The 23,086-nt window shown below is 50.9% G+C and overlaps 9 protein-coding genes across 9 annotated transcripts; 4 read left to right on the top strand and 5 right to left on the bottom strand.

The window, feature by feature from the left end:
• Nucleotides 1-482: 482 nt before the first annotated feature.
• BDW70DRAFT_111080 (syntaxin) lies at nt 483-1,973 on the top strand. Its single transcript, XM_073734537.1, has 5 exons — nt 483-775; nt 867-972; nt 1,035-1,495; nt 1,547-1,826; nt 1,879-1,973. Exons 1-5 carry the CDS (start codon nt 770-772, stop codon nt 1,932-1,934), a joined length of 909 nt encoding a protein of 302 aa, XP_073592323.1. The 5' UTR covers nt 483-769; the 3' UTR covers nt 1,935-1,973.
• A 462-nt stretch (nt 1,974-2,435) lies between these two features.
• On the bottom strand, nt 2,436-3,081 carry BDW70DRAFT_143160 (BolA family protein). The gene is made up of 3 exons (XM_073738067.1): nt 2,878-3,081; nt 2,693-2,799; nt 2,436-2,644 (listed from the first exon to the last, which is right to left on the bottom strand). The coding sequence occupies exons 1-3, from the start codon at nt 2,983-2,985 to the stop codon at nt 2,473-2,475; spliced, it is 387 nt and encodes a 128-aa protein (XP_073592322.1). The 5' UTR covers nt 2,986-3,081; the 3' UTR covers nt 2,436-2,472.
• A 159-nt stretch (nt 3,082-3,240) lies between these two features.
• On the top strand, nt 3,241-5,563 carry BDW70DRAFT_171322 (acyl-CoA synthetase; the record flags this gene model as incomplete). The annotated part of the gene is made up of 5 exons (XM_073743185.1): nt 3,241-3,736; nt 3,808-4,106; nt 4,162-5,066; nt 5,121-5,390; nt 5,536-5,563. The coding sequence occupies exons 1-5, from the start codon at nt 3,394-3,396 to the stop codon at nt 5,561-5,563; spliced, it is 1,845 nt and encodes a 614-aa protein (XP_073592321.1). The 5' UTR covers nt 3,241-3,393.
• A 74-nt stretch (nt 5,564-5,637) lies between these two features.
• BDW70DRAFT_171320 (glycoside hydrolase family 7 protein) lies at nt 5,638-7,215 on the bottom strand (the record flags this gene model as incomplete). Its single annotated transcript, XM_073743184.1, has 1 exon — nt 5,638-7,215. Exon 1 carries the CDS (start codon nt 6,928-6,930, stop codon nt 5,638-5,640), a length of 1,293 nt encoding a protein of 430 aa, XP_073592320.1. The 5' UTR covers nt 6,931-7,215.
• Nucleotides 7,216-9,388: 2,173 nt separating this feature from the next.
• Nucleotides 9,389-11,784, bottom strand: BDW70DRAFT_111054 (Zn(II)2Cys6 transcription factor). The gene is made up of 3 exons (XM_073734536.1): nt 11,609-11,784; nt 9,720-11,554; nt 9,389-9,643 (listed from the first exon to the last, which is right to left on the bottom strand). The coding sequence occupies exons 1-2, from the start codon at nt 11,665-11,667 to the stop codon at nt 10,027-10,029; spliced, it is 1,587 nt and encodes a 528-aa protein (XP_073592319.1). The 5' UTR covers nt 11,668-11,784; the 3' UTR covers nt 9,389-9,643; nt 9,720-10,026.
• Nucleotides 11,785-12,984: 1,200 nt separating this feature from the next.
• On the top strand, nt 12,985-14,071 carry BDW70DRAFT_143151 (putative nucleoside-diphosphate-sugar epimerases). Its single transcript, XM_073738066.1, has 3 exons — nt 12,985-13,294; nt 13,349-13,448; nt 13,508-14,071. Exons 1-3 carry the CDS (start codon nt 13,035-13,037, stop codon nt 13,895-13,897), a joined length of 750 nt encoding a protein of 249 aa, XP_073592318.1. The 5' UTR covers nt 12,985-13,034; the 3' UTR covers nt 13,898-14,071.
• Nucleotides 14,072-15,155: 1,084 nt separating this feature from the next.
• On the bottom strand, nt 15,156-15,594 carry BDW70DRAFT_111044 (uncharacterized protein). The gene has a single exon (XM_073734535.1). The coding sequence runs from the start codon at nt 15,438-15,440 to the stop codon at nt 15,216-15,218; it is 225 nt and encodes a 74-aa protein (XP_073592317.1). The 5' UTR covers nt 15,441-15,594; the 3' UTR covers nt 15,156-15,215.
• ste7 (MAP kinase kinase Ste7) lies at nt 15,156-17,738 on the bottom strand. Its single transcript, XM_073738065.1, has 4 exons — nt 17,062-17,738; nt 16,851-17,008; nt 16,260-16,797; nt 15,156-16,209 (listed from the first exon to the last, which is right to left on the bottom strand). Exons 1-4 carry the CDS (start codon nt 17,347-17,349, stop codon nt 15,574-15,576), a joined length of 1,620 nt encoding a protein of 539 aa, XP_073592316.1. The 5' UTR covers nt 17,350-17,738; the 3' UTR covers nt 15,156-15,573.
• Nucleotides 17,739-18,310: 572 nt separating this feature from the next.
• spt6 (chromatin-remodeling histone chaperone SPT6) lies at nt 18,311-23,061 on the top strand. The gene is made up of 4 exons (XM_073734534.1): nt 18,311-18,650; nt 18,724-18,903; nt 18,957-22,605; nt 22,659-23,061. The coding sequence occupies exons 1-4, from the start codon at nt 18,477-18,479 to the stop codon at nt 22,907-22,909; spliced, it is 4,254 nt and encodes a 1,417-aa protein (XP_073592315.1). The 5' UTR covers nt 18,311-18,476; the 3' UTR covers nt 22,910-23,061.
• The last annotated feature ends 25 nt before the right edge of the window (nt 23,062-23,086 follow it).

Here is a 23,086-nt window from a genome sequence, read left to right as displayed (position 1 = left end):
CCTTACTAAGGCATCAGGGTAACCTTTGCACACTTTGCAGCGCCACGAGCGGTTTGTAGGTGATTTAAAAATGGAAAGGAAAAATCCTTCAAACCTGTTGTCTAGTTTTTGTTGTTGCCAGATAATATTTGTTGTTGTTTGTTAAAAAAGGAGGTGATCGTCGCAGTCTTGCAAGTTTGCTTAGAAGTCGAGAGGCTCATCAGCTCAGTTCCCCCTGGAGGATAAGGCAATTGTACAAGAAACAAGGGAGTAAATTGCGGGATTCTGAAGTCTCCATCATCAAGCGATTTGATAATAATAGCGACGAGACTGTATTGGGTGGATTGGTGGATTGGTGGAAGCGCAGCACCACGACCTCCAGCTGCGCGCCACTTCGTGCTCAGCCTCTGTCTCACCCGTCATCAGTCCCTATTCAGAGTAGTCACTGCTGTCGTCAGGAGCTGATTTTCTTCCACTTCCTCCCCTCGTTTTTCATTTCCCCCGTTTTCGCAGGCTATCCACCTTTTTTTTTTTTCAGTCCCTTTTCATTGTTTCATCACCTAGTTGAGCCTCATTTCTTCTTGTCCGCTTCTGTCACCCGTCGCATTCCGCCCGGGTCGCTATTTCGCGCGCCCTCCGTTTGTCCCTCTCTCCGCGGTTCCGATCCATAGCTCTCGCGCATACAACACACTTGTCGTCTTCGGTTTTTTGCTTTTTAGCAAACAATCTTGCGATTCTCAGCATTAAGTCCGTGGTTAAATTGATCCATTGATTCCATTATCTCCTCACGATGAGTGTATGTCCGCCGGCCTGATGCGCCCCTGGGAAGCTTCCTCTATAGCGCCGCTTAGGCGCCCTGCCGACAACATGCTAACCTACTTCAACAGTACGGGCAAAGTTACAACCAATACCCAGCGTACGGAGAGCAGCAGTCCAATCCCTATGCCAACAGCCAGGGCTATGGCCAGAACCACTATGGGAACCAAGATGTTGGTAAGCGCGCCGCCTCTCTACGCGGAATTCTGCTACACAGACTAACCACGCTGAACGTTCAGAGATGAACCCCGTGCAGCACCCCGTAGATCCCAATTCACTATTCAATGACGTTCAGAAGATTAAAGAGGGCATTGCCACCCTTCGTAACCTAAGAGAGAATCGACTTGCCGTCGCCCAGAACGCCCTTCTCGAGTCGAACTCTCCGAGGGAAGACGACACTGCTCGCCAAGCTTTGAATGAAATCCAGGATGAAATCTCAATTGGTTATCAGAAGCTAAATGAGGACATTGCGAGGGTCAAGAAGACGCCTGGATCTGCCACTGTCCAATCCCAGCTCGAAGTTCAGGGCCGTGCTATTCGCAACGAATTTGAACAATTTCAAAAGAGTCAGGTGTCTTTTCAAAAACGACTGAAGGAGCAGGTGCGCCGACGTGTCCAACTGAATAACAGTGAGGCTTCTCCTGAAGAAATCGATCAAACTGTGGAAGCTGTGCTGGCTGGTAGAGAGCAAACTTTCCAGGTAAGAATTTCGCGAGTGGTGTATTAACAATCTATGCTCACTCATTTTCAGGTTGCAGGTGCCAGACTGAAAAGAGGCCACGATGTACGGGATGCTGTCGCCGCGCGTTCTGAGGAAATCAGATCGATTGAAGCGAAGCTCGTGGAAGTGAGCAATTTGGTCACTACAATGGCCCAAATGATCGAGCAGCAGGCGCCAGCTGTAGAACAGATCGATCAGGGTGCAGAGAACGTTGCTCGGGATCTTGGGAACGCGAACACTCAGCTGGGGCAAGCTGTCGAGAGTGCGCGCAAAGCCCGGAGGTGGAAATGGTACGCCCTGATCATCGTTAGTAAGTTCCGCCGCTTCAACGCCTGTTTTAGCAAGTCTAACGAACCACCAAGTCATTATCATTGCCATTATTGTGGCCATTGCCGTTGCTGTCACGCAGTCGAGATAAAGGAAAAAATGATTTCTTGGCTGGGTCTACGCCTCAGTACGCCTGTGGTCAAAAATATCCTTCCGTTTGTTATCTCCATTATTCGATTAGTTGTCCTACCGCCTTGTTCGAAACGAATTTGCCCTTAAGTTCTGGGCCTGGTCTGGCTATTATCCGAGTTGTGCTGCCGTGGGAGTCTGTCTGCACGCAGGGTAAGCCGACCCTAGGCCCCCGCCTCGTTCTGTTTCTTCCTTTTGTTGTGTTATCTGGCTATACCACGTCTCGCCCTGTTCCGTTCTGTCGTTGTTCGAAAAGCACTCAATCAACACCGTCGTCTGACAATTACCTACTGATGATCATGTACAGTTGCATCTATGAGGCGGCTTGATGGCTCCTGTCGCTGCTCATTGGTTAAGATGCGCATGTTATTGTCGCTGTATATATTAGACTCTTCGCTTGGTTTCCCTTGGCGCTAGAATTTACGTGATAGTCATCACCTAATAATCTTAATATCTTTTGTTACTGGGTATATAATTTAATTCACGGTAACAGCTCCATATCACTGCCCTTGCCTTTCCTTCTCCCTTTGCTCCTCCTCGGGTGTTTTTGTCTTCAATTGTAGCGCATGAATCCCACCCTCCCGACTCATCTCCTCTTTCAACAAAGCGTACACCATCCGATGTCTCGCCGGCTGCATCTTCGACTGGAACGCGGATGATGTGATCGTTACACTGGACTAATCAGCACTGAATCACCGTCGTCAGGAGGTATATATATACTGGAAATGCGTCTCTTTCGATGTCGATCCTTGCATTGGCGCATGATGCGCGTGGAGATGCGAGTCATTGCGGATTATTAAGGTGGATGGGGAGAATGCTGCAGTTATCTAATACATGGTACATAGTCATTAGCGATTGCCTATGTCGCCTGATAGAAAGGTTGAAGAGACAGAAATAAGTGGTACCTTTTCTCTCATGAGATCTTCCATGGGTGTAGCTGATGAGGACATCCTTGGGATGGTGGTTGAGAAGAGGCGGCGGGAGACCAGGCCAAAACGGACGAGACCAGGCATTTATATTCTGTATGAGGAGAGAAGGTGAAAATGGGAAGGAAGGTAGTATGGTCGCTACTGGACGAGGCCGATTCAATGCAGTTTTGAGAGTCATCCCATTTGATCGAGAACGGATTGGAGAGAGAGCTTCGTTGCCCTTTTCGGAATGGTCGGTTCGTCCTCAGGCTCTCAGGTAGCCTTCTCAAAATCCAGGTCGTTCTTCGTGCTGGCCTACTTACGGAGTACGAAGATCTGTCTACATTCTTCTTGAGTGAAGGTATCTTGAGGTCGTTAGTCCCAATAGCAGTTTATCTGACCGCACTCGCAACGCGGCCGGCACTCGCAGCTTGAGATCCCAGCTTCATGACATCAACGGATCTTTTCATCTACCGCAGGGACATGCCAATAGCACCTTAATCACGTCGCTCAATGCACCAACGCACATTAATCTCAGCCTCGAGAGGCATTCTCTCCCGCCGCGCTTCTGCAGCGCCCTTCAATTGCACATCATGCCAAACGTTCTTTGGTTTCGCCGTCCGTCGATCCCTCGCAACACTTCCGAACCTCCCTCTTTTCCGTGCGCTGAAGAACCACGACCCCGCCAGTCTTGCAGTTGTACATAACCCCTCCTTCCGGTCATTTACGTACGGGAACCTTGTCGCAGATGTAGTCAAAGCACAGAATCAGCTCTGGAATTCATCTGGCCGTGGACGAGATGGGCTTCGGGGTGAACGAATCGCATTTCTGGCGGAGAATAGCTACGACTACGTAGGTAATGTTTTTCTTGGTTGCCTTGAGCGCTTATCGACTTGCGCAATTGCTAATAGCGGATGGACCGTACAGTGATCCTGCTTTCTATACTTGCGAGCGATGCCATTGCAGTCCCTATGTCGACTGGGTTTCCAATTCACGAGTTGAAGTACATTATGAATAACTCCCAGGCCGGAATGTTGGTTGCGACGGAGCGGTATGCGGATATGGCGGGGAAGATTGTGGAAGGGGAGTTGAATCGACAGCCTATTCTTGACATGCGTGGGAAGATTAGAATCGGTAACTCCGGGGTTGGGGCTGTAGAGTTGGAGGGCCTCGATGGGGACAGTGGTGGGATGATGCTTTATACGTCTGGGACAACGAACAGGCCGGTACGACTCCTGGCGGATCTAGCGGATGGGATAGTGACTAACTTATTGCGACCAGAAAGGTGTGTTGATCCCGCAGTCTGCGCTCGCGTCGCAGGCGGCGTCGTTGCTAGAAGCATGGAAGTACAGCCCAGATGACAGGCTCCTGCATCTCCTTCCCCTGCATCATATCCATGGAACGGTGAACGCAATCATAACGCCAGTCCTGTCTGGCTCCTCGATCGAGTTCATGTTCCCATTTAATCCCACCGCGGTGTGGAACCGTCTCGCCGAGCCATTTCTACCAGAGGGAACGAAAGACAAAATCACATTCCTCAACGCCGTGCCAACGATTTACAACAGACTCCTATCAACCTTTCCCACCCTTTCCCCGCAGGTTCAGTCGGCATCCAAAGTCGCCATTTCCCCCGAACATCTTCGCCTCAACATCTCCGGCTCCGCGGCGCTCCCAACGCCTACTAAAAGGGCCTGGCGGGATCTCAGCAACGGCAACGTCCTACTTGAACGCTATGGAATGACAGAGGTCGGGATGGCGCTTAGTTGCGGACTTGATTTCACAGACCGCGTCGACGGCAGCGTTGGCTGGCCTCTACCATCCGTTGAAGTCCGACTCGTCGACACCGACACAAACAAGGTCATCCAACCTGGCGAGGAAATTGATGATAATGGCCGCGCTCGCGAGGGAGAAATCCAGCTTCGCGGCCCTACCATCTTCCGCGAGTACTGGGGCAACGAGAAAGCGACGCAAGAAACGTTTGCCCCAGACGTCGACGGTAAGGGATCCTGGTTCAAAACAGGAGATGTCGCTATCCGCCGCTCTGTTGAAACCGCTGGGCTCGGAAAGAGCGGCGAATGGGCTAAGGGCCCAATGTATTTCATTCAGGGCCGGCGCAGCGTCGATATCATCAAGGTTGGCGGGGAAAAGGTCAGCGCGCTGGAGGTTGAGCGGGAATTGCTTTCGCTGTATGCCCATCAAGATTCACCCTCTTCTCTATAAGAACTAATTGAGGTTACCAGGCCGCAAATCGCCGAAGCAGCCGTCGTCGGCCTCCCCTCCGAGCAATGGGGCCAAAAAGTCGTGGCCATTGTCGTCCTTAATTCTGAGGTTGCTGCGAGGACAGGCCGGAATGGGAAGTCCTGGGGTGCCCTTGATATGAGGTGGGCATTAAAAGACCGCCTTGCAGCGTATAAGTTGCCGTCTGAGATGAAGATTTTGGAGGGGGCGATTCCAAGGAATGCAATGGGGAAGGGTATGGTTCTTCTACTCACATCCTTTACTTCTTCTAAGTCCTCTGCTAACATCGGGTTCGCTGTAGTCAATAAGAAGATGCTTATTAAGGAGGTTTTTGGCGTTTAAAGTGGTGGTTTGAGATGTAGGGCTGATCTGTCCTATCATCTGTTCTACGCTTCAGCAACTGTACAATATATATAGACTTCCCTTTTATCTTTTCATGAGCTGACAAAAATGGGATAGTGAAATTAAAACTCTACTTCGTACAAATTTATCCCTCTACAATGAGATGGCTAAAACCAGCTAAGACGTCTGAAAAGTACTGCCAATATCACCCCACCTCAAATCCTCAAAGACAACCCTTGTCCACGGCGTATGCTCCTCAATAAATTCCGGTGCGCCCTCGGTGGCATTACAGGGTCCTGCATCCCCACCGTCGAGCCACTGCATGTAGCCACCCGCATCGTTCCAGATACTCATGGCGAGGACCATCCCACGGCCAAGCGCCCTTCCCATCCCTTCCATTCCTCCATAAGAGTCGAACCATGACGCGGTCGAGGCGCAGAGAGAATCGGTCAGCGAGTCTGCGCCGGACGAGACGACTGCGTTCTCGATAATCTGCCCGTTCTGGATATATAGCCGTCTAATCTCGGTTAAAGCACCTGTACTTGTTCCGTCATCTGTCAGGAACTGTGTCACGACTGTGAAGGGCTTTTTAGTGTCGACTTCAAACCCTTGGCCACGGCCGTAGTACTCTGTATTTCCCAGAGCATACGGATTAAAGCCGCATCCCCACTTATCGCAGATGCCGTCATTCTCGCCCGCGCTATCGCACTCATCTTCGGAGGCGCATTCGTATACCCCTCTTCCCTCAGTTTCCTCCGGCTCATACAAACAAGCATGAGGCGTGAACCCCGTACTCCGCGAATTCGCCTCCCAGATGTCCATCTCGTTGCAGCAGGCTCCGTAGCCGTCGACGTTTCCCTCGCCGTTAATCCAGGGATTCACGTAACATTGGGCATCGCAGTAGCCTGTGCCATAGGAGGCTCCGGCGGGGTTGAGGGCGCTGCGCCCGCCGGAGGGGGACATTTCAGAGAGATATAGCGCACCATTCATCCCGCATGGGAGCGCGGAGACGTTGACAGTGAAAGTGAATTCTTGGGCGAGCAGGGACAACGCTTGATACTCCTGCTCATCTGGGTTGGTCTCGTCAACGAGGTAGACCCTTGGTGAAACAGAGGATAGAGTCCCGTTGACGTTTCGGTATTGAGTGAGTATCAACCGCGACCCATGGGTTTCAACCCCGTGCGCAGCATAGTCAGTAATGCCGTCGATGACGCAGTTCTCTGCGCAAGTCTGCTTGTCTGGGCATAGAGTAGGGTTTAGCCCATTTGAGGTGGTGCAGGAGATACTAGGATTGGATGCATCGTGGATGGAGTGTGTGGCGGCATCGAGCACCACAGAGGTATTCTGCTTTGTGCAGCCGTTGGCGGAAGTACAGTGGTAGGTTGTAAGACGTGGCCGGATTTCTGGCGTCCCAATCTGTTGGGCTGAGATTGTTGTGACAAGGAGGCTGAGAGATAATAACAGAGCCATTTTGAGATGTCTTGAAGGCGGATATGAGGCCAGCAGGATGAGAAGAATTGACTCAACTTATACTCCTCCAGGGACGTTGAGTCTCCACGAAGTAGGCCGTTCCATATATGGACCGGCCCGGTGGCCGTCTCCAAAGAGCATGGGTGGTGCTTCATGAATATTCTTCAGCGCATACAAAGTTTGTTAGTATGAAACGGCCAAGTATTGATCTTCAGGGCCGAGATGAAGATGCGGGGAGGCCGGCATGATTCTCAGATTCCTCTCCGTGTCGAATATGGAAGTGCCACGAGAATTGTTTCAAGTAAAATCTTCTCCTGAGAATAGCTGGATTGTTGGATACTCGAGCAGACGAGATCACTAGTACGTTGGATATAGGAGTCTTCTACCTCCACAGACGCTCCCTAGTAGAAGACCCTTCTCTTCTCAATCCCCATCCCCCATATAACTCACCCCCTCCCAAACCGAGTTTCTCCACAGGATCAACCCTTCATATGCCTCAGTATCACAAGTGATTACTCTGTCCAGCTAATGTCTCCCTATCTCCCCCACACCACACAGATAGACGCAGTGAACCACCCATCGCCTTCAGCATAAATTTCCTACGCCGCCACTGCATCGTCGCCGCGAGCACACAACCCAGTGTTACAGTTTCTGCCCCGTGTTCCATTCCCTGCTATATCATGAATTGCGCTGTTGTCACTCTCCGTCGGGATTGTGTAGTCGCTTGCGTCAAACGTGCAATATGGTGAAGGTGGAAGTGACGGCTGCAGATCCTTGCTAAAGACCACGTCTAACTGATGTCACCCGAAAAATTACCCTGGTGGGAGAGCCACGCAGAGGCGGCGATAGCATCTATCCTGAGGGCTCTCTGGTACACTGAGGGTAATACGCTTAGCGGTAGGGGACCCGTCGTCTTAAACTGTGAGGCTCAGTTGTTGGGCGTCGGCGAAGTGCACATTCGAGTAATAGAAGCCGCGTAAGAGAAGTTGAGAGAAGTTGGGACGTTTGGGATCTCGACAAGACCGGCGTTCGTGTACGTTGTAGCGCCGGGGTAGGATCTATATGCCTCTACGTTAATGGGCATAAGAAATCAGGGCAGCCAAGAATGAGTTTTGAGAATGGGCGTCAATTGGGGCTGAATTAGGTAAGAAAAGAAAAAAGTGTATAGTGGTGAGATAATGATGAGCGTGCGTCTGTTAGGTACCCTGTCTGGATGGTGATCCCGAATTGAATAGCTAGGTGGGAAGGTGACGGGTTTAAAGCCATCGAGAGGGGTAGGATCACCAGTGAAGACACAGTCGTTTATTCATGTCTGTCGTCTGCTCCTTACTATCCGTTCAAAATCGTGAGTATCGACATTTTATGCAATATGCCCAGAGTGAGCACCCATTCACGGTCACCACAAGCCTATAAGCACTGCTCTTGGCCAACTACCCCGACTTCTCTGGCAAATCCCTATACGGATTCTTGGGATCATTCGTCTCCTCCTCCGCACTTTGAATGGTCTTTATGACCTTACAAGGGCTACCCACCGCAACCGAAAACGGCGGGATATCCTTCGTAACCACACTCCCCGCCCCAATCGTGCACCCTTCTCCAATCCTCACACCAGGCAGAATAACCACATTTCCCCCAATCCAACAATCATCTCCAATAAACACGGGGTGACCAAACTCGACGAACTTGCGCCGGGATAGGATGGATGTGTCGTGGCCCGCCGTATAAATAGATACGTTGGGACCAAGCTGTACGCGGTCGCCAATGACGATTAGGCTCGTGTCCAGAGCCGTAAAGCTAGCCATTACTATTAGCTCAACTAGATAGAGCTAGGAGGCGAACGTAATATGGAAGAGACATACTTGAAATTCACAAAGCACTCCTTCCCAATTACAATATTGCACCCATAGTCTGGCCAAAATGGAGGCTCCACGAAGGTGCCTTCTCCAACCCGCCCAACAACATTCTTTAACAATTCGAACCGGCGTTCCCCAATCTCCTCCCAGGGGACGGCCTTTGTGTCGAGATTGTTGTAATCACTTGCTACGCCCCGGCAGCGGTGCCGTGCTGCGGCAAGAGTGGGAAGCAGGGGATTGTACCTGGCGATGATATATTAACACAATGATTCGCATGAAGCTGTGTCGGCCGGGTAGTAAGGTACATCATTCCCGAAATCATCTTTTCGTAATCCTCACACATGGGGACGTGTTCCAGCCCGCGTGCAATATCGATGATCTCCGGCCTTTTGGCTGGGGCGGCCATTGTGCTACACTGAGTGTGGGGTATGAATGGGTTTGGAGTTGGACTTGTATTAGGAGTCTGAATTGGAGTCAGTATTAAGTTCGCTCAGACATGGGTATCTAATAGGGATGGATTACAAATAATTAGATAGGAAGGTCTTGATGTCTGGGATTGACTCGCGTAATAACAAGGCGAGGTTGGATGTCATTGTTGAAGATCCTCCGCGCCCAACTTGGAATATAGGCTTGGGCTAAGATGAGACTATACCAGTTTAAGCTAGTTAAAGCGCTGTCAGCCAATAATTCGCTCTGTCTATAGTACGCGACCTTCTCCCAATTATCGAGGCTGTAGCATTGAGTGAGGATAGCGACTGGCTTGACGAAACATTTATGCGCAATTAGTCCCAATAGTCCCTTTCAATGCCTACATAGTCTGCTAGGGTTTCATCGATCCCTTGCAGATTTGTTGTGCGTTTCTTCTCTAGAAGTTAATCTTGGCTCAGGAATCGAACTCAAGTGAATGGCGAGCCAAAGAGATCGTTCTTCACTTGCCTCAAAGTTCATGGTGCGGGCAATGGTGAAATACCAAGAGCCCCGTTATAAATCTTACTGGTTTACTGACGACAAGTATATGTATAGAAGGTCAGTCTGAGCAAATGAGGGTTTAAGCTTATGGAGAGTGTCAACGACAGAGAGACACTCTGGGCTCCACTCAGAGCCTAAAAGCTATAACCGCAAACATTGAGCATGGGACTAGCCACGCTGTATAGTGGCAGAATAGATGGAAAAGATCTGAAAGACAAATAACGCCGAGTCACGGGGCCACTCACGTTAAGCTCCAATATCCCATATAATAGGATCACCACGCAACTATAATACTCCTCGTCTGCCACGGGCCATTCACGCCTCCAGGCTTCATATAAAGCACAGCCTGTGTCGGATTGGCCTTGATTTCCTTCAGTTGAACAACTTCATACACCCTTGCCAATGGGCCGATGTCCTTTTCGCTCGTCGGTGGCTCCGGACACTGACTTTCCTCAACTTCGACAACGACTTTCGTAACCTGCGCGTAAAGTCGTGCATCCCACATTCCTTCGCGCTTGGAGTGTTGGAGGAGAATATTGAGGGCGCGCCGGCGGAGGAAGGGGTTGCGGCAGCGGACGGCGGCGTAGTACATGGGTCCGATTATTTCGCCCTCGAGTGAGAAGGCTGATTCAGCGTCTTTCTCTCTTGCTTTCTCCGCGACTCGCGTGGGTGAGGAAAGGCGAAGGATTTCCTCCGCGTTGGATATGAGCGACTCGAAATCCGCGGTGAAATTATCGTGTCCGTTCTCGTCTCGGTCTAACGCGACACGGACCCATAGCAAGGCGGCCTGGTAATATATACGCAGTAGAAGGGAGGCGCAGAGGTCTGACTGTTGGATCTCCGGCCCGTGTTTGTCGAGGAGTTTATCGTGGGACCATCGCCAAGACAGCAGTTCCTCGCAGGTCTGGTCGCGTTCTGCTTCGAACTGGGTCTGTACCACCGGCGGTCGTTCTTCGCGCAAGATGCCGACGGAGCGGATGAAGCGGAGGGCCTTTGTCATTAGACGATCGAGGTGGGACCTTGCTTCGGTCAGGTCAGTAAAGACGTGTCCGTTTCTGGTGTCTGATGAGTCCACGTTTATTGGGGCCAGCAGACGGCCCATGAAGGATGCTTGAAGGTTAAGTCGAAGGAAAAGGTCGCGGACTTGTTGATACAGCTCGCTGGTCCAACCAGAACCAGTTGACGTTAGCTGCTCATGCTTGTGGATAATTCGTAGCCCTGCCTCAATATGATCCAGTGCTTCTTTCTGGTTTTCTCGTAACATCTCCAGGCAGATAAACAGACAACACGTCGTCAACGCCAAGTTGATACTCCCCCCTCGGCTGTGTGCAGCGAGAGATTTGACCAGAGTTTGGATTGACTTGTTATACTCCTCCAGCACGAACTGCTCAGTCGGCGCTGACCCGTCTACCGTCAGAACCGCGCTCCCAGTTGCTGATCCACTAAGCTGGAACCGTTCATGGAGCGCGCCGATAGCAGTCATAGCATGTCTTACGCTGGGCTCGTGCTCCCCAAACTGTGGTATAAGGTACGACCAGAGCTTGCTATCATAGAATCCTGCAAACGCATGCGAGGTCCGCGTGTAGAAGAAATCGATATAGCGCCTCTCTGTTCTCGTTCCTTGCCGTAGAACGAGCCGATGGTCTGCCCCAAGAGTGTATCGATTAAGTGGCTTCTGACGCTCGGCAATGCGCGCGCGGAGTTGGGTTTGCGAGGCGTTATCGTACCCGTCGCATTTACGGCCGGATTTTTGGCATTGGTTGCAGAAGGGCTTGACCTCGTCGCATTTCACATGTCGGATTCTAAGCGTGGCTTAGTACTCTTGTTTTCGGCGATATAGATGGCCGGGATCGTACTTGCAAGTAATACAGCCATTGCGTGATCGGGGTCGCGTTATAGTCCTGGTTGTAGACATTATTGTATCCTTCTTTGCAGAGCAAAGGGAAAGAATGAATGGAAAATTGACGTATTCCAAGCTTTACCTTCAGCTCGGATGCTGCGCAAGGAATAGGTATTAATATGATTTGGTGTTAGTTTCGGCCCCAACACGCAATCTCGTGGCTGAGCCGCAGGGTTCTGGCTTCCCCAGCAAATCGCCTTTCGTGCCTCGTTTCTTGGAAATGCTGGGGGCCTAGCCCAGGATTCTCAATCAGTCAGAGTGCAAATAATGTGGTCGGCGAAACGTGATCGACTGTCGACGAAGGAAGTCTAGCCCAGCCAGCAGTGCAAGGCTAGATGAACTTCCTTGGCGGTCGGTGGCCCTAATTCATCAGTTCTCAGAAAAGGTGCTAAGGAGCGCCAGCAAAGAACCGCATACACAGAGGAAAATGGGTATGACACAGCCAGATATAGATGAATTAGTCTGGCTACCCAATACCCCGCCATAGACCGTGTCGAGACCGGCGGGGACATGCGTTGTTTCCTAATCTACCGCGATGAATCGTTATGAGACATCAGGCGGCTTTGGGATCGATGACAATGTGAGACCTTTCTCCCGCTCCAGAGAGCCCAGCCCATGCCACTGATGCCCGCTATAGTACCAAGAGGAGCACCAAGAGGAACACCAGGAGGAACACCAAACACCTGTTCTCTGTTGCCTTTGTGGCTAGAAGAATCTAGCAGATTGCTGTGGAACGGCTTCAATTGCTAGGAGCATGATCTGCTCAATGCGTCTGGACTTTGAGTGTGTAAACACAACCGATGGATTGACACTAAAACATCGTGCCCCCGACAATGCCTCCGGGTCAGGTCCAGTAAATGGGTCGCCGCTGCACGCCATATTTGAGTCCTCTCTTCCAACGACAGTATAGCAGTAGTATTGCAAGACGCCGACTTGGAAGCTCGAGTTGAAGATGAAGCAGCAACGTCGTGGGTCAACGTCCGCTATATTTACTCGTTAGCGTATTTAGCCACGGTGGTCGAGTCATGGCGCCAAAAAAGATAACTCAAGGTAGAAGACGAATTACCTTGCGCTCACGCGTCGATATTGGCTTTAACTGCCGATCTCCGAAGCTTTAGGCGCTGTCGGTTCGGAGTATCTTCCAAGGCAGCCAGTGGCTCACCTCAGCCGCAGCGAAGGAAAATCGTCAGAGAGTCGGGATTCGTTGAAAGATGGCTGACGCCAAGCCCGACTCCCGGACTTATCGAGATCGACAGTATCTCCGGCTGAGTAGGTGGTCCTCCGGTCAGCATGAATGACACAGTGATCTATAAAGGTCGATTTCCTCTGGTTGTCGACCTCACTCCTACCTGATGCGAGAAATACAAGAAGCTTAAAGCGCAATGCGTCTTATCCTCACCGGTGCCACAGGCGTTGTCGGCTCTGCAGCCCTCAACCACATCCTCAGCCTCCCTGCGGGCGAGATCTCAGCGCTGTACATCATCAGCCGCAGTCCAGTACCTGCCGCAGAAAACAAGCCCAATGTCACTGTCATCCAGCACACGAACTACAACGAGTACCCGCAGGAGCTGTTGGACAAGCTGAAGGGGGCGGATGGGTGTATCTGGGCGCAGGGGATTTCGCAGACGTTGGTGACGAAAGAGTGAGCTATATCCTTCACAAATCTTGAGCTATAGTGCGGTCTAACATCGCGCAGGGAGTATATCAAAATCACGCTAGACTACCCTCTTGCCGCAGCAAAGGCTTTTTCGACATTATCTGACTCGTTCAATTTCGTCTATGTCTCTGGAGAGGGTGTACGTTCAGCCCTTCTTTTCCCAAGTCATTCTAGCAAGCCGATTAACGCGGATAACAGGCGACACAAACCCCGGGCATGTTCACACCCCTCTTTGGCCGCGTGAAAGGTCAAGCCGAAACTGCTCTGCTCAGTCTCTCCACAAAGTATCCCAGCCTCAAACCGTTCTGCGTGCGTCCGGCCTACGTGGACACGGCGAACGATCCCGAGACTCTCAAAGCTAGACTGCGACGGCCAGATCAGCAATCTTTCAAGGCTAAATCAATACATGCAATCTTTGGCCCGCTAATGCGAAATGTGCTCACAAAGAGCGATTCGCCGACAGAGCACCTAGGGAAGTTCTTGACGGACCTTGCGAAAGGTGATGGGAGGCCTTTGTCTGGTGAGGGAGTTGCCGGGGGTGGAAGGATCATCCCGAACGTCGTTTTTCGAAGGGTCGCTGGAATCTAAGTCATTTGATTCGATTTATCTTCAAGCGGTCACTTGCGCATACCATATATAGTTAAGTCTGAGCGTTTCTGGGTAGGAGTTGGATTTGGGCGTGATGAATTCGGCACGAAACACACATAGAGGCATTTCTAATATACCAAAATGCTGGTAATAATTCTTCAAGCAGGAACTACTCCGGCTTATCTTTTCATTTTACGAAGCGTGTACTAAACAGCCGTCGACGTAGCGACCGCCTCATAGATACCTGACCGTACGACTCACGAAGAGGCCAGAGGTCCGCGACTAGAACTATAGGAATACTCCAGGAGGCTCTGTAAGTAGGATAGACGAGCTTGGACATCAGCTTTTGGTAAGTATGGGTGGAATACGAATATGTCTTGCCGTTCCCCAAAAAAATGCATTTAATGGCCTCGCTTGTAGCTTACCAAGCAGAATGGTTCTTATAAACTTCCTAAACGGCTTCTAGTTCGCCAATTATCTTGAAAGAGGGATGATCAGGTCTAGGACGAGTGTCAGAGTAGAAGGATTTTTGGTCACTCTTAGTTCATAGTAGCCTGATATAGCAAAATATTCTGTGTATTAGTCTGTATGTAACTGCACACGTAATCAAGTCTGCGCAGAGACTCAAACAGTCTTCCTTGAGCGCGGAATTCCATTCGTCGAGTTCCTTCTCCAGAAGGTAGTTGTCTTGCTATTTAGGATTTTGTAGCAGGTGTCGAACTAGATGACTATAGAAGGGTTAGCTGGCTTGTCTCAAGCATGATTGGGCCACTCGTAGCTAGAAAGAAAAGGCGGCGAATAAGGTGAACTATTCAAAATAGATTAAGAAAGAACATTTATGGAAGCAGTACTTAAAACTTACCTGTTAGATGATGTTCTCTACCTCAAATCTTGATAGACCGTCTTGGCCTTCCCTGCCGCCTATGAGACCTGGTAAAACGCCCAACAGCTAGTCGCTAATCCGCCCTGACGGCGTGAAGCTGTTCGGATAGAGGGCCTGTATAACTCCGTAGTCGTGGGAATAATTTTTTTGTTTTGGTGGGGGGGGGGAATTTGAGCCTCTGTTGTAGCGGGTAGGGTGTTCGAATGTTAATACGGACTGTGGCACTGGTTCCACCGCACACCTACCAGCCGGTGAACGAGTACTCGCAGTCGTCCGTGAGCTTGGGGTTCATTCTAGCTTGTAGTTTTGTCTCTACGGTACACAATTACTCTGGGCACTTCAATGAAACTACAAGGTCTGAATTCACTTGAACATGGCACGTGAGAGACTATGTAGAGGTGTGCTGGCCTCGATGCTCGTATGTGGTGAGAATTTTCAGTGACGTACATTCTTCGCTGGATTTGATTGCATAAAACAGCCAACATGGTTCGGGGATGCAGATCCAGAATAAGACAGATGCAAGAGTTCCAGCCTCGAGATACAGTGAGATGACGAAGAGTTCGACCATGAGCCGATTCCCAAGATGTACGGCCAATGTGAAAAATAGAAAGAAAGGAGGAAAGAAAGAGAAGAGACTGGATTAAGCAAGAAAAGATGCATGAAAAGGGAGTAAACACAAATGGTGAAGAACGATTACGCCCTGCCGATGCAAGTCATCAGAAACACGGTGGCCCGTCAAGAATTTAGTTGGTAATTCGAAGAAATCGAACTATGGCAGGGGCCCATAAATGGATTAGAGGGCTCCCATATGGTCGCCGCGCCGCTGCCAGGATGTTGAGTTGGGGGTGGGATATCCACCAGGCGTAGGTGCAACACGGAAAGGCAGGGCTGTGCTCTGTAGCGGCATTCGCGAGTTTGTGTTATGCGAGCTAGCTGAACGAGAGCCTATAGAAGGTCGTAGGGACTGATCTAAGCTAGAGCTCGAGTCGCCCAGGGGGGTTCGGGAGGGACGACGAGTAGGTCGGTGCTCATCTTGCTTGGACTCAAGAGAGAGGTGCTCCAATGAGATTGGTGGTGGGGAGCGGGACGAACGCGAAGAGTAATGAGATGAGTTCGAAGAATAATGCGACGGATTCGAAGAAAAGTGCGATTGACTCTGGGGTGCATGTTGCCGTTGGTGCGAGGAGCTGTCGCGAGATACATTGAGAGGAATTTCACCGGTTGTGCCGCGGGATGGCCTACTGGTACCGTGCTTTTGGACGGGCGATGGGGCTTGGGCAGGCGATGGAGACTCTCTAGTCTCCTTGAGTGATTTCGGCGCTGGGGGTGCTAAGTAAGATTTCCGGTTATGTCGCTCCATCATGCTGATAGCCCACTCTTGGAGGTCGACTGGGGTCCGTTTGGCGGCAGCCAGGAATGCGTCCTTCTCCTACATCATGGTTTAGTACGCAACAGTCAGTAAGGTAAGGGGATACGCACATATAGCTCAAGAGGTGTCGGTCGTTCTTCAGACTTTTTGAGTAGACATTTCGCAACAAACTCATGCAGAACCGGCGGGAAGGCGTCACTCCTTGGCAGTTTGGGAGCGGGTTCGTGGACAATTTGCTGGAGAAGATCCAGAATACCCATGGGTCCCGCGCTGGCTCGGTCTCCAGCAGCGGAATCTGTCGTATCGAACGGAAACCTGCCGACAGCCAATTCCATGACTGTCAAACCTACACTCCAAACATCCGAGCGAACAGTATAGGCACCACCTTGAATACGTTCGGGAGCCATGTAAGTTGAAGTGCCGACAAACGTGTCCGCAATTGAGTTGACTGTTTCGGTTGCGACTCCAAAGTCACACAGCTTGATGTTGCCTCGGGAGTTCACAAGGACATTGGATGGTTTGATATCGCGATGCATGATACGATGGGCTTCATAAAGATAGACAAGGCCCGCCAGAATCGACTCTGTGATTTTTCCCAACACATCCACACGGATGGGCCCGAAGTCTTTGGAAATCCGATCAAGTGAACTTCACGAGCGATCAGCATCTCAGTAAAAGCGGTCGAGAATCCCTAAACATACCCACAATCCATATATTCCATGCACAACACGATATCTCTTGCTTCGTTTTGAAACGCTCCATAGAAGGTCACTATATTCGGAGAGTTGCAATCGTGACCCACCTGAAGCTCCCGCAGAATCTGCTTCCTGACGTTTTCTTTTGCGTCGACCCTAATAATCTAGCAGCATTGTCAACAGAGCCCAGGACCCATGCCATATAGGTAAATCCTACCTTCCGAGCCATGACGACCTTGGTCGAAGCATGCATGACTTTAGAGACCGTTCCTCCATTTCCGGCACCAAGTTCTTTCAGGGTAATCAGGTCCTCGCTGCGCAAATCCAACCTGAACTCCAAACCAATCTCCAGGGTATCAGTGCGGTTGCTTTCGCCGTTGCCAGCGGCGCCGGGAACCTGAGAATCGCCATTAGACAAAGTCGAGGTGGACTTCGGAGCAGCGTTCAGGGCAAGACCCTTGACGTTTTTACGCTTCAAAGTTCGCGCTTTGAATTGATCGGCCATGGCGACGGCGACTAGAGATTGCCTGCGGAACGAGTGATCGGGACGATAACGAAATCGAGAGAGCAGGATATCGACAGAAATAGGAAACCAGTCAACGAGCCGTACGGTTAGGGCAGGTCAGCAGTTCGTGACAAGAGCTTGAGCCAGCCAGGTGGATTGCTCGTTGGGCGCCAGCTGCAGACAAGCGCCGCAAGTTCAAGCCAACAAGGTGTGGGGTTCCCCTGGACCCAGCTGCGACAGTCGGCGTCAGATAATCTCTTCACTTTGTTCTGAAGCCCGCCAAGTGGAGATTGACACGACTTAAGAAAGCTCCAGGTGAGAAATCGACGAAACGCTATCGGCGACCGGGGAAAGGAGGGATATCCGAGTCGATGGGTGGACGGTGGACGGAATAGGACTTCCTAGTGTGTTGGTGGAGTTGGGCGGAGATAGAGGGAAGTGGAAAACACAGGCGCCAATATCGGCGGCTGGAGGGCTTGGCTTGAATAGTTATTGACCGATCATAAGTCCAATGCATTTATTTTCAATGAATAAGAAGTGAAGCTGGACCGAGACTACCTTCGTTGAGATCACATACTCTTTTAAAAGTCTTTCTCATTGAAACCGATGTTGTTGCTATATTTGATAAAGGCAACTTTAGATATAGATTGTAACCCGATTGACCATCTTTCAGTGATACGTCGTTCGCAAACGGCTGGAATTCCCCAATGTCCGCTTCAAGGATATCTATATGGCATACATCTGAGTCTCACATGGCCAACTATTCTTATTGAACATAAGGCTAAGAGTCTGACCGGGATTTTAATGTGATACATATGCTCCTCGTCTGATAGAGCAGACTTTGGCACGTGATACCGCCAACCAAGCTACAGCCACCTACATAGGGCGGTGAGCTGGTAAGCCACTCCGACTGCCAGAAGACTCTGGCCGACCAGCCTTCCGGAGGTCGTTCTTTGAGCACCCCAGACTTTCGCAGCGCAATTCTCCTCATCGATTGGTGACTCACCGCGTGTGTTTTCTGACTATTCTTGGGCGATTTGGAGTCTTTACTCTCTTGCCGCGTAGTGCGTCGCTTGTCCCATCGCAAGCCCTTCTCACCTCGTCACCAGAAAGTCTGACAACACACGATGAGCGCCCGAGATTTTGTGGAGGGGGAGGCCATGCTGGACGAGGAGGAGAATGAGGAAGAGCTTGTTGACGAGTACGGTGAGGGCGAGGAACGCCTCGAGACCGGTGGCAATCAATACGATTCTAGCGAGGAAGATGAAGATGAGGACGATGACGAAGATGCAGTCCGCGCTGTAAGTTACAATTTTACAATGTGATGTGCGCCAGCAGCTGTTGCTGTAGTTACTTACTTCTTGTGATTCCCAGGTCCGAGAGGGGTTCATCGTCGACGAAGATGAAGAAGAAGAGGAGCGCGCCGAACGCCGGCGAGAGAGAAGGAAGCGAAGACGCGAAGAACGAGAACGCGAGGATGAACATCTTGATGAGGAAGACTTGGAGCTGATTGGCGAGCTCAATCCAGGGCTCCAGTATGCGGCCACAGCAGATGTATGGTTCCCTCGATCCACTGCTGGTAGGAAGGAAATACTAACAAGCCGCAGTCAAAATTCAAGCGCCTAAAACGCGGTCACAAAGATCGAGATTCGCGGCAACCATCTCAGGCTATCAATGACTTTTTCAATTCTGACGAAGAAGATGAGCCTGCACCAGACTACGGCAGGCACCGAAGGCACCCCGGCGACGAGATGGACGATTTCATCGAAGAAGATGTATTCTCGGATGATGAATTACAAAGGGAACGCGAAGATCTGGAGGTAGCCCGTCCTAGAAAGACGATCGGCTTTGGAGCCACGGACACCACTGGCCTCGACGAGAACGCGCTTGAAGACATGCGCGCCGCTTTTGGAGATGGAAACGAATACGATTTTGCTCTTGCTATGGAGGAGGAAGAGGAGCAGCAGGAGGAAGACGTCGAAAAGCACTTGGATCTGAAGGATGTCTTTGAGCCGTCACAGCTCGCCGAGAAGATGTTGACCGAAGAGGATAACCAAATACGTCTTATAGACGAGCCTGAACGGCATCAAATCGCCCGCAAGCCCTACCGCAATGTTGTCTTGAGCGAAGATCAATTCCGTGAAGAAGCCGCTTGGATTGCGAACCTCATGCTTCTAAAAAAACGGCTTGAGCCAGAGCTGCGTGAACCATTCCAGCGGTCAGTGGCCAAGGTTCTAGAGTTTCTCGTCACCGATGACTGGGAGGTGCCGTTCATCTTCCAGCACCGAAAGGACTACATGATTCACACGGTCAAGGTAGCCGTGGACGGGGCTTCAGCAGACGACTCGAGCTCGCAGTATACTATTAAAGCGGAGAAGTTGCTGAACATGACTGATTTGTGGGACATATTTGATTATGACCTCAAGTTTAAAGCCCTGGTGGAGAAACGCAACACTATCCAAAAGACTTATGATAACATACGGTCGGTTTTCTCCGTCGAGGACTCTATTGTGGAGGAAATGTTACCCATAGCCACTACTATGGAAGAGCTGCAAGATATCCAAGACTACCTTCACTTCCAATACGCCTCGCAGATAAGGGATTTAACGCTCACAAACGGTGATACCAACGGAGAAGTCCAAAGGCGGAAGGCCCTCACAAGAAACTTCTTTGAGCGTGTTCGCAATAGCAAGGCTTATGGTCTTGTGCGTGCATTTGGAATTACAGCAGATGCATTCGCTCAAAACGCTTTGAAAGAGGGCCGTCGTCAGTACACGGAAGATCCATCGGAGCGCCCGGAGGAAATGGCGGATGTGCTCGTTGATAACGACTTCAACAACTCATCTCAAGTACTCAAGGCAGCCAAGGGTATGTTTGCAGAGGAGATTGTGATGAGTCCCAAAATGCGCAAAGTCATCCGCCAGGCATATTACATGAACGGCGCGGTAGATTGTTTCCGCACTGAGAAGGGCTTGCGGCGCATTGATGAGCAACACCCGTACTACGAATTCAAGTACCTTCGAGACCAGCAACTTAGCGATATCGCGCGCAGCCCTGAGCTATTTCTCCGCATGCTGAAGGCAGAAGAAGAAGGCCTTATCGAGGTTAAAGTGCGCTTTGAGAACTTCGAGAATTTTCGCAAGCGCTTATACCCTAATATCGAGTCTGACAACTACAGTGAGCTCGCCGACTCCTGGAATCGCCTGCGTCGAGAAGCTGTCGATCTGGCTCTTGGGAAGTTAGAGCGCGTGATCAACCGCAGCGTCAAGGAGAACATCCGCCAAGAATGTGAGAACCATGTTGCCAAAGAGTGTCGGGAAGCGTTCTCTCAGCGCTTGGACCAAGCTCCGTATAAGCCAAAAGGTATGATTCTGGGTACGGTCCCTCGCGTCTTGGCATTGTCTACAGGTACTGGTATTGTCGGCCGGGCACCAATTCACTGGGCTTACGTTGAGGAGGATGGGCGGGTCCTTGAAAACGGGAAGTTCACCGACTTGTCTCTTGGGGACAAAGATCGCGGTATCGCCGACGGCAAAGACTTGGAAGCCTTGGTTGAGCTTGTTAACCGGCGTCGTCCAGATGTCATCGGGGTGTCCGGCATGTCCCCTGAGACTCGGAGACTTTACAAGCTATTGACCGAAATCGTGGATGCGAAAGACCTGCGGGGCGCTTTCTACACTGATGACCGTGACGAGGAGGTCAGTGATCGTCTGGAAGTAGTGATCGTTAACGATGAAGTGGCGCGACTCTATCAAAACAGTGATCGGGCTAAGAAAGACCACCCCAGCTTCGCTCCCCTCACGCATTATTGTGTAGGACTTGCCAAGTATCTGCAGAGCCCTCTAAAGGAGTATGCTTCGCTGGGTCGAGACATTGTGTCCATTCAGTTCAAGCCTGGGCAGCAGCTGGTGGCGCAGGAGCTACTGCTGAAGCAGCTTGAAACCGCGCTGGTCGACATGGTCAACCTGGTTGGAGTCGATATCAACGAAGCTGTGTCGGACCCGGCTACCGCCAACCTTCTCCCATACGTATGCGGCCTGGGCCCTCGCAAAGCAGCACACCTCTTAAAGATAGTGAACATGACTGGAGGTGTGGTCAACAGCCGGTTTTCTCTTCTTGGAGTTGGGGTGCAGTACCCTGCCATGGGAGTAAAAGTGTGGAACAACTCTGCGAGTTTCCTGTATATCGACTACGAAAGCGCGGACGCAGATTCGGATCCCCTCGACAACACTCGAGTGCATCCGGAAGACTACGATATCGCTCGCAAGATGGCAGCGGACGCGTTGGAGTTGGACGAAGAGGATATTAAGGCAGAAACAGACGAGAACGGGCCCGGTGCAATTGTCCGCAAGCTCTTCCGGGAAGATGCTCAGGATCGTGTAAATGATCTGATTCTTGAAGAATACGCGGAACAGTTAGAGAAGAACCTCAACCAGCGAAAGCGGGCTACGCTCGAAACCATCCGCGCGGAACTCCAGCAGCCTTACGAAGAGCTACGGAAACACTTTGTCTTCCTTAGCACAGACGACATATTCACTATGCTCACCGGTGAGACAACACAGACTTTGGCGGAGGGCATGGTGGTACCGATCTCTATCAAGAGCATCAGGGATGACCACATTGAAGGCAAGCTGGACTGCGGTGTCGACGCACTTGTTGGAGAGTCGGAGATGACTGATCGTTACGACGTCCCCGTAAGAGCAATTTACTCCCTACACCAAACAGTGCCGGCCAAGGTGATGTTCCTGAACCGCAAGACCTTCACGTGTAACGTGTCGCTGCGGGAAGAACAAGTCAGCCGGCCGTCCAGGCCGGCCGCTGACCGAGCACACGCGGGAGAATGGGACTACCGCCAGGAAGAACAGGATCGAGAGGCGCTAGAGGCCAAGACACAGGACGGCGGGCGTACGATGCGTGTCATCAAGCATCCATTATTCCGTCCGTTCAACTCCACGCAGGCAGTGGAGTTCCTTGGGTCTCAAAGTCGCGGCGACGTGGTTATCCGACCGTCTTCGAAGGGACCCGATCACTTGGCTGTCACCTGGAAGGTGGCAGACGGCATCTTCCAGCATATTGATGTGCTGGAGTTGGACAAGGAGAATGAGTTCTCCGTTGGGCGTACACTCAAGGTTGGAGGTCGATTCACGTACAGTGATCTGGATGATTTGATCTTCAACCACGTCAAAGCCATGGCCAAGAAGGTGGATGAGATGATGCTGCATGAGAAATACCAGGAGGGCAGCAAAGATTCGACCTGTACGTCACTTTCCCACATTCTATTATTCAATTGAGTACTAACGGCAGTTCAGACCAGTGGCTGGAGACCTATACTAAGGCTAACCCGCGACGGTCGGCGTACGCCTTCTGCATAGACCCCAAGCATGCCGGGTACTTCTTCCTTTGCTTCAAGGCCGGAGAGCACGCGCAGGTGCATAGCTGGCCGGTCAAGGTGATTCCCCAAGGGTACGAGCTGCAGCGCAATCCTTATCCAGACATGCGGGCATTGTGCAATGGATTCAAGCTGTTGTTCACCAACATGCAGAGCGGAAAACGACGCTGAGGGATTAAGGGATTAAGTGTTTGCATATTCTTATTTAGCATATCTTTCTTCTTCTTCTATATTGTGTAATATTTTCTATGATTTTGCGGGGATAAGGTCTCACTATACTACTACTTCAATGACGAAAGCTAGACTTGGCCGCTGAAGAGGATCATCCACTTTACTCCAAGTAATTAC

The sequence above is a fragment of the Aspergillus foveolatus genome, assembly GCF_047715535.1.
Source record: "Aspergillus foveolatus strain CBS 279.81 unplaced genomic scaffold BDW70scaffold_70, whole genome shotgun sequence".
Lineage (NCBI taxonomy): Eukaryota > Fungi > Ascomycota > Eurotiomycetes > Eurotiales > Aspergillaceae > Aspergillus > Aspergillus foveolatus.
Note: the sequence above shows the minus strand (reverse complement) of the source record. Positions and strands in the feature narration are given on the sequence as shown.

Excerpts from the sequence above, each read along its gene's own strand:
- BDW70DRAFT_111080 (XM_073734537.1), top strand. Across the intron at positions 1,496-1,546 it reads GTAGAGAGCAAACTTTCCAG|GTTGCAGGTGCCAGACTGAA; the intron begins GTAAGAATTTCG and ends ACTCATTTTCAG. Across the intron at positions 1,827-1,878 it reads GTACGCCCTGATCATCGTTA|TCATTATCATTGCCATTATT; the intron begins GTAAGTTCCGCC and ends CGAACCACCAAG.
- BDW70DRAFT_143160 (XM_073738067.1), bottom strand. The coding sequence starts at position 2,985 with ATGCCTGGTCTCGTCCGTTTTGGCCTGGTCTCCCGCCGCCTCTTCTCA. Across the intron at positions 2,800-2,877 it reads AAGATCTCATGAGAGAAAAG|ATAACTGCAGCATTCTCCCC; the intron begins GTACCACTTATT and ends ACCATGTATTAG. Across the intron at positions 2,645-2,692 it reads TCGAAAGAGACGCATTTCCA|TGTAACGATCACATCATCCG; the intron begins GTATATATATAC and ends TGATTAGTCCAG.
- BDW70DRAFT_111054 (XM_073734536.1), bottom strand. The coding sequence starts at position 11,667 with ATGTCTACAACCAGGACTATAACGCGACCCCGATCACGCAATGGCTGT. Across the intron at positions 11,555-11,608 it reads AATGGCTGTATTACTTGCAA|AATCCGACATGTGAAATGCG; the intron begins GTACGATCCCGG and ends AGCCACGCTTAG.
- BDW70DRAFT_143151 (XM_073738066.1), top strand. The coding sequence starts at position 13,035 with ATGCGTCTTATCCTCACCGGTGCCACAGGCGTTGTCGGCTCTGCAGCC. Across the intron at positions 13,295-13,348 it reads CAGACGTTGGTGACGAAAGA|GGAGTATATCAAAATCACGC; the intron begins GTGAGCTATATC and ends AACATCGCGCAG. Across the intron at positions 13,449-13,507 it reads TCTATGTCTCTGGAGAGGGT|GCGACACAAACCCCGGGCAT; the intron begins GTACGTTCAGCC and ends CGCGGATAACAG.
- BDW70DRAFT_111044 (XM_073734535.1), bottom strand. The coding sequence starts at position 15,440 with ATGCATCTTTTCTTGCTTAATCCAGTCTCTTCTCTTTCTTTCCTCCTT.
- ste7 (XM_073738065.1), bottom strand. The coding sequence starts at position 17,349 with ATGGCCGATCAATTCAAAGCGCGAACTTTGAAGCGTAAAAACGTCAAG. Across the intron at positions 17,009-17,061 it reads AGGTCGTCATGGCTCGGAAG|ATTATTAGGGTCGACGCAAA; the intron begins GTAGGATTTACC and ends CAATGCTGCTAG. Across the intron at positions 16,798-16,850 it reads ATGGAATATATGGATTGTGG|TTCACTTGATCGGATTTCCA; the intron begins GTATGTTTAGGG and ends TCGCTCGTGAAG.
- spt6 (XM_073734534.1), top strand. The coding sequence starts at position 18,477 with ATGAGCGCCCGAGATTTTGTGGAGGGGGAGGCCATGCTGGACGAGGAG. Across the intron at positions 18,651-18,723 it reads ACGAAGATGCAGTCCGCGCT|GTCCGAGAGGGGTTCATCGT; the intron begins GTAAGTTACAAT and ends TGTGATTCCCAG. Across the intron at positions 18,904-18,956 it reads AGTATGCGGCCACAGCAGAT|TCAAAATTCAAGCGCCTAAA; the intron begins GTATGGTTCCCT and ends AACAAGCCGCAG.